This window comes from Trichechus manatus, unplaced genomic scaffold (genome assembly GCF_000243295.1).
Source record: "Trichechus manatus latirostris isolate Lorelei unplaced genomic scaffold, TriManLat1.0 scaffold00005, whole genome shotgun sequence".
NCBI lineage: Eukaryota > Metazoa > Chordata > Mammalia > Sirenia > Trichechidae > Trichechus > Trichechus manatus.
In genome coordinates, this window is record NW_004443941.1 from 7479067 (window position 1) to 7489529 (window position 10463).

Sequence of the window (10463 nt, forward strand, 5' to 3'; positions counted from 1 at the left end):
TATTACGGAGACAACTCGGGGACCCAACCAAAAAACCAAACCAAACCAGGTGCCATCGAGTCGGTTCCGACTCACAGCAACCCTGCGGGACAGGACAGAACTGCCCCATAAGGTTTCCACGAAGCAGCTGGTGGATTCCAACTGCCGACCTTCTGGTTAGGAGCTGAGCTCTTAACCGCTGCACCACCACCTGGAAAAAGCCTGATGTGGAGAGGGGCCTGTTAAGGGGCTTTAATGTGAGTAGTTACAACCATCTGCCCTGCCAAGGACCAGCTTAACCATGTCGCAGTACACATTTACTCATCTCTGGACGGACGCTTACTCATCGCAAAGGCAGACAGTAACCAGCCTGCCCGTCCCATCTACTCCAGAGGACTCATTCACAGAGAGAGAAGAATGGGAACAAAGGTCCACCTTTTTTGTAATCAGGACTTACACAGAACCAGTGAAGTCTCAAATATGCTAAAACCTTGTTCCAGAAATAATTTTAAAAGGGGTAGCACAGGTGACATCTTGACACCTCCCACCACACCTGAGCACCAAGGCCTCTGCTCTGATGGGGTGGGGAGCAGGTGCCCATCGACTCGGCTCATCCCACAGAACTAGGTGTCGAAAGGCAGATGCAACACCATGACATCAGCACCACAGGCCAGTGACCCATCCAGGGAATTCCCGGCTGCGAGGCTCAGTGAACAACCTCAGCCTCCTCAGCCCCACCCATGGAAGGCACCTGGCCCTCTGCCTGCCTCCCGCTCACCTCGTGTTGAGCTTGTCCTGCTGGGCTTTGATTTCCTTCTCGCTTGGGTGGCCACTGTGCATCAGCTGTCGGGCAATCTGGTTCACCACCGCGACCCGGGAGGCCTGGTTGTTCATTTCTGGCTCTAGGCTCTCGAATCTGAAAAGGCAGTTCAACACGGTCATCACCTCCTCGATCGCTGGAGGTAGTGAGGGGCGGGCCGGCACCCCCGGCACCCGCGCCCCGGCTCACCTGTGCTGGATGACCTCCAGGTCCTCCAGCTTCTCCGGGATCTGCATGTTGTTGAGCCACTGCTCCTTCTCATCGATCCAGAGCTCGCAGGCGTCGGCCTCGCTGAACATCTTGTACAGGGCGAGGGTGTCCTGGAGTGCCTGCTTCCGCAGCCGCGTCAGCTCGGCCACCTCCTTGTACCGCTCCTCGATGCCTGACAGTCGGCCCCTCACGTCCAGAGACTCCGCGTGTTCCTGGGGGAGGGCGCCGGCTTGCTCGTGCAGCGTGTCGATGGTGGGCCTGTAGTTGGTGATCTCTTCCGCCACGTCCTTGTGCTTCTTGACCAGAGACTGCGTGGAGTACTCGTCGTGGCCCACGTCATTGCTGGAGACTATCTTGAGGATGTCCAGCATCCAGGCGTCGATGTCGTCGGCGTCCGCCTGGAACTGGTGTAGCAGCGAGGCCTCCTCCAGCCGCTTCTTCCGAATGTCCGAGAGCTGCTCCAGGTTGGCCCACTGCTCCCGGATGTACTGGATCCTCTCCCGGATCTTCTCCGACCCGAAGTGCTCCTCGGCGATCATGGCTTCGCCCTCTTTGATGGCCTGCTCGAAGTGGCCGCTGCGACCGCTCATCTCGTCCTCGAACGCCCGGTGCTTGCTGAGCAGGCGCACGACGCTGGTCAGGTCTTTCCCGTAGTCGTCGGAGGACAGGATCTTCTCCTTCTCCCTTATCCAGCCTTCCTCCTCTGCCATCTCCCAGAAGAACTTCCAGAGGCGGCGGGACTCTTCCAGGCGGGCCCGGCGCTCGGCCGCCAGCTGGCAGAGCTCCTGGTAGCAGAACTCCATGTGGGCCACGCGGTCTCGGATCACCTGGGGGTCACAGGGCTTGTAGCCTGTGTAACAGGAAAAAGGGAACGAGAATGTTTTAGGGTTTACTATGAGCTCTGTCCGTGCACAGGCAGTAAGCAACATCCCACCTTCTTACTATCAGATTGCCGGTTCAGTTCTAGGTGCAGGGGCATGTTATGGGGAAAGGCAACAGAGTGACTTCCAGGCTCTTTGGTGGGAACAGGAGGGAGGAGCAGTGATGAGCATTATTTTTTTTGTCCCAACCACAGACAAAGTGATCACTTAGGAACCAAGAAAACACACGAATCGTACAAAACGAGGGGGGCTAGACTGAACTGTTTCTCCCATACAAGAAGCTAAACCAAATCCTTCCAGTTTGCACTCAACAGGGATGTGCGGCCAGATGTGAACGCCGGGTGATGCCACGGCGGCCACATGAGGTCGCTGGTACCGGGCCACATGCAGTGTGGTCTGGCAGAGTCGCACTGCCAGACAGAAGGCCGCCCAAAACCAAGCAGCATTTGAGCATTGGAGGTCAAAGGCCTGCCCATTTCATTTCACAAAAACAAGGCCGCATCGAAGTGTTCAGGTTACTCCACAGCATCTCACAGCCTCGCAACACGGCGGCAGACAAACCCACCAAGAACCTACAATGGTGCAGTAACTTCAAGAGTCGCATCACCCCACCACTACAAACAACCTAAAATAATGAAAACAACACCAGCCAGTTGCAGTTGGGCTCATTTTCCGTCTGCCCTAAACCAAACATGGACCTCAGGTGACCAGCAGGCAACGCCTGGACGGCCCGTCCTTACCGTCCCCGTCTGTTGCAAACTTCTGTGCGGAGGCGTTGACGCCTCTCACCCGCTCGGCCTGGATGCTGATGTCTGCTTCGACCAGGGCGTGCTTCTGCAGCAGGTCTTCCACGCCGAGCAAGTGTTTGCCATAGTCTTGAGACAGTAATAGCACCTGTGCATGAGAGGCAGTAGGAAGGACACTGAGATGCACAACCTTGACTTCAGCATCACCTGATCTGTGGACACGCTGAGAGGTGGCAACCAAGTGGCCCCTGCCTCTAGCCGGCCATTCTCCCTACACCTTCAGGGAAAGAGAATGATGAGCAAACAGAGTAGGACAGACAGGAAAACGGCATCAGGAGAGGCCAAGTTCAACCAAGGATCGTCTACTTTGGAGTTCCGAGTTCTTGGGTGGTGCACACGGCGCATGTGCTTGGCTGCCAACCAAAAGGCTGGAGGTCTGAGTCCACCCAGAGGTGCCTTGCAATAAAGTCCTGGTGATCTACTTCCAAAAAACCAGCCACTGAAAACCCTATGGAGCAGAGCTCTAGTCTGACACACGGGGTCCCCATGAGTTGGAGCCGACTCGATGGCAACTGGCAACCCATAGAGTAAGCACGTCAAATCTATGTTACAAAGTATACAACAGAAAAAAGGGCAGGGCGATGGGGGAGCCTGGTATGACAGATTCCAATATGTAAAGAGGCTCCAAGAAAAAAATGCTGCAGCAGCAACTATTCAAGAAAATGAGACAAAGGTAATAGAGTTTGTTTCACCTTGAATATGAAAAGAAATCACAAGGAAGTCACTGACTCCTCAACATGAATGCTTTCCTTGGTTAAAGAGTTTACTGGTGTACCTCAACAACACAGGCATAGAATGAACGGGAGAAGAGTGTGGTTAAAAAGCTTATAAACCGTATCTTCAACCAAATAAGGTGGCTGGCATGCTTAGCAGACACCAAGCAAACTCTGGGGTTTGAGTCCGAACCCACTGATGGTTCTTCTGTTTCTTCCACCAGCCAGCCAAATTTGGGGGCCTCGCCCTCTCTAGATGGAACTTCTACTTCACTTTCCCGTCAGAGATGAAGCCTCTGCCTGGCCTCAGTTATAACATACACCATGATTTCTAGAACACCAAGCACCTCTCTGCTGCATTTTACGGGCCTGTCTATTTTAAGAGGCTGAGACAGACTATACCTAAGGACACTGTAAATCTGGGACAACAGGAGGGAAAGCTGACATCATCAGGTGACCTTGCCCCTGTGCCAGGAACAGTTCAAGGGGCAACTGAAAGCCGAGGCTTGTACCCTGGGAAGGCTATCCTTTGCATAAGGTCAGTCTTGGGCACCGAGTGTACCGGGAGGAAGGAGGCCTCGCTGCAGTCTGGTAAAGGCCCTGTTCTGGTCTATCTACAAAGCTAAGCGGATTCCAGGTGAAGGACTCAACGCGGATATCTTTCCCTGGCCTGCACCAGAGGACATGACAGGCATGGGGCTCTGGCATGACAGCAGGGCTCTTCCCAGGTGGAGGGAGAGCTGGGGACTCTACGCTCAGACCTGCCAGTCGTGGATGGGGAGGCATAGGCGGCATTAGCGGCCATTACCAACATGCCCTGCCCCAGGATCTGTGCGTACATTATCTCGCTCAATCCTCACAGTAACGGGATGAGGGAGATGGAAATACAATCCCCACTTAAACAGATCAGGCGACTCAGGCACCCACAGTTTGAATGCTGGGCGCCTGGCTCTAGACCTGCTGCCTGTCCACACTGCCGACTGTTCTCTGACCTGTGCCCCCTCCCCAGAATAGGACCACTCACACAGAGAAAGATGGACGAGACAAGAAGTCAGTCCAACTCCAAAGGATTAAAAACAAAACCACAACTCAACTGACTGCCTATAACCAAACCGAAAAACCAAACCCATTGCCGCTGAATTGATTCCAACTCATAGCGACCCTACAGGACAGAATAGAACAGCCCCCTAGGGTTTCCAAGGAGCGGCTGGTGGATTCAAACCGCTGACTTTTTGGTTAGCAGCCGAGCTCTTAACCACCATGCCACCAGGGCTCTGATTCCCTATAGAAGAATGTATCTAAATTAGATGTAAATCACGGTCCCAAGCCTCCAGCTACTGAACTGGTTTTCGTCACAGTGTCATGTGACATTTAACTTGTGAGCTAACTGTCTTCCCATGGGCACGTAGCCCCTCTCTGGCTTCACAGGGTGGGTAGCTAAGACAAGAGAGACTTGACAGTCTATAGCGGGGTTGGCGGATGGATCCCAGCAGAGAGGCTAGATCGGCTCAGCTCTGGTCTCCTTTCCATTCAGTCGACTTTTACCTTCATCTCGTCCATCCAGTCCATAATGTAGAGCATTTCCTGGAAAATCTTCTGCAGCCCCAGGTTCATCTCCAGACGCTGCCGCCGGGCCCGGAGCAGTTCCAGCAGGTACTCCCAGAGCCGGATGACATTGTCCTTCCTCGCCGTGATACGCTTGATATCGTGGTAGTTCTCCGCCTCGAGCTCCCGGGCCACGGCCACCACAGCCTGCACGCGCTCCTCGTACGCGGCGATGTCCGTCTCAATGGCCTCGTGCTTTTTCGTGGCGGCCTCGACGGCGGGAAGGTCAAATCCAAAGTTGTCCTGCAGAGAAATGGAGGGAAAAGGAACGGAAAATAAAGAAGATCATCTAACTGCAGCAAAGAAACAAAAGACAGAGGTGGGATCCTCAGCGTACCTTAATGTGTAGTCCTACAGCTGAACACCGGCCCTCGGGTCCCCCTCCTCCTGCCCCTCACTGGTCTCTGCCTTCCCTAGGGCTCTGAAGATTTCACGCCTGAGCTCAGATCCCTCCCAAAAGCAAATCAGTACCCTCTCCTTTTGCAGAGGGGTCCAACTCATATCCAGCACCTGACTTGAGAGACTGCAGGTGATCGTTTATGTCAAGTGGGGTAGACATCAAAGCCGCTTCTATTTATTTTCCAACCAGTCTAACTGGCTCAGTGTTAGGTGATCAAAGGCTGACAGAAAGAGTGAAATTCTACACACTTATTTCTAAGTGTGACTGATTCACACACACTCATAGGTTCTAGGCAAACAATGCTGGAGCTGCTTCCAAATCCGTAAAAAGTTAGATAAGTGGAAGGTAAAGCAGAGTGGAGACTATAAACACCCTCCTAGGTGGGCGAGATGACCTGACGGGACTGGAGGAACCCCCGAGGCTATGGCCCTTGGACACCCTGCTAACTCAGAACTGAAGCCACTCCCGAAGGCCACCTTTCAGCCAAAGGTGAGACAGGCCTATAAAACGAATAACACACGTGAGGGACTGAGGAACGTGCTTCTTAGTTCAGTCAAGTACACGAGACCAAACGGGCAGCACCAGCCCAAAAGCAAAAGCCAAAGTTAGGAAGGGACAAGAAACCTGGATTAAAAGGAAAGGGGGAGAGCGCTGACACACGTCGGGGACTGCAATTAATGTCAGACACACGTCGGGGACTGCAGTTAATGTCAGACACACGTCGGGGACTGCAGTTAATGTCACAAAACAATCTGTGTATAAGTCTTTGAATGAGAAGCTAATTTGCGCTGTACATGTTCCCCTAAAACACAATTAAAAGAGAAAAAGATGACTGGACATTTCCGTCTCTAAGTGACTCTGGAATACTGGATGCTGATGAACTCAGAGTTCCTGAACTGCCTGGAATTAGCGGGAGTCCTGCAGCCTGGGTCCCCGGGCAAGGTCTACGCTTCTAGGTCACCCCAGGAAGTTTCTCTAGTGATGTCCAGAGCAGAACCTGAGACACCAGGCGCTGGTTTTCGCTCAGCCAGGTCTCCCTCATAGCTGCCTTGCGGTCAAATCTCCGAGCGAGCTGTTCCAGTTTCTCCTGTCGGATAAGCTCGTTCCGCAGGGCCAATTCTCGCTCGTGTTCCGCCTTTTCCAGTCTCTCCCAGGCCTGGAGAAGAGAAAGAGACGCTCAAGGAACCTGCTTTGGCTGCACTCGACAGCCAGCATGTCTCAAAAAGATCGAAGAACATAAAAGGGAGATCCGTTCCCACCTTCACTGACTCTAAATTTAGTCTTGAGGAAAAGAAATACATTTATTTTTCACTAAGTGCAATCCCATGGGAACGTTCTGCCTTATCTAAATCTAAAGATCCCATGTTGGATTTGTAAAACAAAACAGTGTCAGAGTGTGATCCCTGGAGCATTACAACAAAATTATAAATCTCTTGCTTTAACTCTGAAAGGAAATAAAGTCATTACCTCAAACGGCCCTGATCATATAAAAAAAGATAAACGACTTTTTCTTAGAAAGAAATCAGATTACAAATCTCCCATTCATCCCACCCTGGGCCACTCGTTCTAAATTCACATATCCGGGCATGTTTTTCAACATCCTGACCAACATACAAAACTCACTCCTAGAAAATATATCTTACTTCCCATTTAAAAAAAAAAAAAAAAAATTAAAACATCACATGCAAAAGAATCTACGAATGTACAACAACCCTCATGTTCCAGACTTTTCAAATTTCTGGTGGAAAACAATGCTCACTGTGCAATTCTATAACCGCAGATACAGCAGACGCCGCAACAGGAACTGTGTAACTGACAGCATCTCTGACAGAAGGAGCCAAAACCCCAAGCCCCACAACCTCTAGAGAATCCAAACACATAAAGTAAGGTTTCGAGTCCACTGCCTCCGACAGATCAGAGGTACACTGAGTATATACGAATAACAACAAAGTAAACGGTCCAAGACAAGGACAGTTGGACGAAATCTAGCATTGCCCCAAGACCCCCAACACGAAAAAACAAAAACCAAACCCACTGCCACTGAGTCAATTCCAACTCCTAGCAACCCTACAGGACAGAGTAGAACTGCCCCATAGGGTTTCCAAGGAGCAGCTGGTGGATTCGAACTGCTGACCTTTTGGTTAGCAGCCGAGCTCTTAATCACTTCACCAACAGGCTCCAACAGACTGCCCAATTTCAGGTATCGACCGCAAGCATTCACTTGAATCTCTGCAATGTCTGAGCAACAGCTGCCAGCTTATCACTTGAACAAGCAGGGACGCACCCTTTGAGTCTCCTGCACTCTCAGCAATCAAGACCCAGTGACAGAGCTTGAAGCTGACAACAGGTCAGGGCCAGAAACAAAGCACGGAGCCAGCTGTACCTTGTTAATGTCAGAGATGAGTTTCCCGTCCCGTGGCATGTAGACCTTCTGATTGTTGGCCCTCATCTTGCTCTGAATGGTGAAGAGCAGCACCTCCAGGTTCCCCTTCTCAGTAAACCTAAACACACAGAAAAACAGCCATAAACACTGTTTACTAGTTTTTGTTCCTGCAAGGGGAAAAATTCATTCGTTTCTGAAGAAAAAAGAAGAAAGAAAAATATTTCACCCAGTCATGCAGTTTTAAAAGCCATTCATCTCTGATTTGTGTGAAATGCATGTGAGAGGCACAGCGGTGGGTTAGTTACTGGCCATTATAAACCTAAACTATGCTAAACGTGGGTTTTTTTTTTTTTTTGGTAGTTATTTATTTGTTGTTGCTCAGATTTATACTGGGCGGTGAGAAGGGTTTAAACCATAAGTCCTGGACAATGGACTTATTTCAGAGCATGGCTGAATGCATTCAACAAAGGTTATTTCAAATGTCCACCTAATATAACTTCCAGTGGGCCTCAGAGACCTCACCAAGGAATTCACAACTAAATAGAGTTTTCAGAAAGAGGAGGGAAGACTTTGCCGACTGTGGGCTGTGTTAAGCAAGAAATAACAGGCCATAATCCTTTCTCGATTATTCTTAATTTAAAAAAGATCTTAAATCAAACTTTTTTGGCAACTCATTTATTTGGCTGCGAAGCCTGATCTGAACTGATATGAAACTATTGTCTTTATTGCACAAAGTGTGAATATTTACATATTTTGCTACAGATATGTTAAAGGGCTTGACTATAGATCACTGCCTCAGATCCACTGAGAGTGTTAAAATATACAACATCTGCACCGCACTACCCTTCTAAAAAGGAGCCCTGGTGGCACACCAGTTAAGCACTTGGCTGCTAAACGAAAGGATGGTGGTTTGAACCCACCTAGCAGCTCTGCGGAAGAAAGACCCAGCAATCTGCTCCCATAAGGATTACGGTCTAGAAAACCCTATGGGGCAGTTCCACTTTGTCCTATATATAGGGTCGCTATGAGTTAGAATCGACTCAGTGGCACCAGCAACAACCACCTTTCTTAAATCCAGAAAACCGGAATTCTGAAACACACTGGAAACAAGGGTTTTGGATATGGGATAAGGGGCCTGTATCATTCACCAGGATTCTCATGGATCCTGTACATTAGCAGCGTATTTCTACTGGAAAAGGCTCAGATGAAATGGGGCATGATTTGTAATACATTTCAGAAATATAGGACCGACAAGCAAGGATAAGAAGGGTCCCTGGTGAGGGGCACTCAGCTAAAAGATGAGACCACGGAAGTCAGACAGCGGGTGGCTGTCATGACCTCTCCTGCCGTCTTAATGTAACGCGTCCCAAACTGCATCTTACTTGGGCGGCTTCTCCACCGTGCGGTAGGTGTTGAACGCCTGCAGCTGCTGCTGAACCCCGACCAGTGAATTGGCAAATTTGCGATTGTTCAAAATAATGATGGTTTGTTCAATCCACTCCAGAAGGTCAGAGGCAAGTGATTCGTACTTCTCAATCATTTTTTCTGTTTCAATTGCGTTGTCAAGCACCTGTAAACGGAGGTCAGAAAAACAGAAAAGCGAAAGGCGGGTTGCCAATTTAAGAGAAACACGATTACACTCTCCATGAGCACACACACACTTCATGGCTGGCTTGCAGACGCTTCTGTGCTCCTTCAGCACAAGCGTTTCAACTCAAGGAACTATCTGCTAATAGGCATTCAAGGCTGTGGCTACCACTTGTGAGCAATGACAGCTTAGCTCAACCGTCGCTGGTTCTGTAACCTCCCAAGCCCTAGGTGAAGGGTTGAAGATTCTGGACAACTCCTACTGCCTAACCTCCAGAATGCCCAGAGGAATAAGAAGGGCCCTGCTTTGCTTGGTCCTGTCCCAGGAATGCCCAGGAATTTCCATTCCATCCCACTGAGAGGACAACTTCACCAGATCTAGTGTTTCAAAAACTACAGCAGGTGAACATCAGCCAAACTAGAAATTTAAAGCATGATAGATAAGAAGCCCTCTTCTACCATAGTTAGGAGGACTTCATGCCCATGACACCTGCCAAATCAACGATTTTCAACACCCAACTTTCTGGTAAGCTTGAGGAGGAGAGGTGTGTTGCTGTGTTTCTAGGTCCCTATCTGAACATTTCAGCCACTACTCCTACCTCCTGCTACCCTCTGGGATGAAGAGGCTCCTGGAATCCCACAGGTACTATCTCCTCAATGCCTCGTTCCCTGCCCCCTGGAGGGTCTGCCATGAGTTTCAACTGGTGAAATGTATGAGTATGTGGGAGAACAAGGTGCTGGGTGACAGTACCTGAAGACATGAACCTCAGTTACAACTCACAACTTAGGAAACTGGTGTCAGCTCACCTTCCCAATTCGTTTCCCTTCAACAGCTAAGGCCTTCATCTTAGAGAAGTAGTGGTAGTAAGTCACCACATAGGTGATGATGGACTTCTCATCAGGGTGGTCCACACTGATATCTGTAACACAGAGAAGACTCGTTGAGCACAAGGCTCATAGTGCCGCCACCCAGGCGCAGGAACAGCCCACGAGGCTGTTCAACAATACTGGATAGTCCAGTGTCTCCATTTTTTGTACTAGAGATTTCTGTCATCAGTGCATTACACAATCCTAAGAAG

At 50.0% G+C, this 10463-nt stretch overlaps 1 protein-coding gene across 1 annotated transcript in view; it reads right to left on the reverse strand.

Annotated features, from left to right (window-relative positions):
* SPTBN1 (spectrin beta, non-erythrocytic 1) overlaps positions 1 to 10463 on the reverse strand; it is a 153577-nt gene that overhangs the window by 47585 nt on the left and 95529 nt on the right. Inside the window, exons 7-14 of the mRNA XM_023734522.1 lie at positions 10192 to 10304; positions 9180 to 9367; positions 7798 to 7915; positions 6412 to 6570; positions 4955 to 5257; positions 2631 to 2784; positions 989 to 1859; positions 758 to 895 (exon numbers count right to left, since the gene is read on the reverse strand). Of these exons, the coding sequence (XP_023590290.1) occupies positions 758 to 895; positions 989 to 1859; positions 2631 to 2784; positions 4955 to 5257; positions 6412 to 6570; positions 7798 to 7915; positions 9180 to 9367; positions 10192 to 10304 (2044 nt within the window). The remainder of the gene's footprint in view (positions 1 to 757; positions 896 to 988; positions 1860 to 2630; positions 2785 to 4954; positions 5258 to 6411; positions 6571 to 7797; positions 7916 to 9179; positions 9368 to 10191; positions 10305 to 10463) is intronic.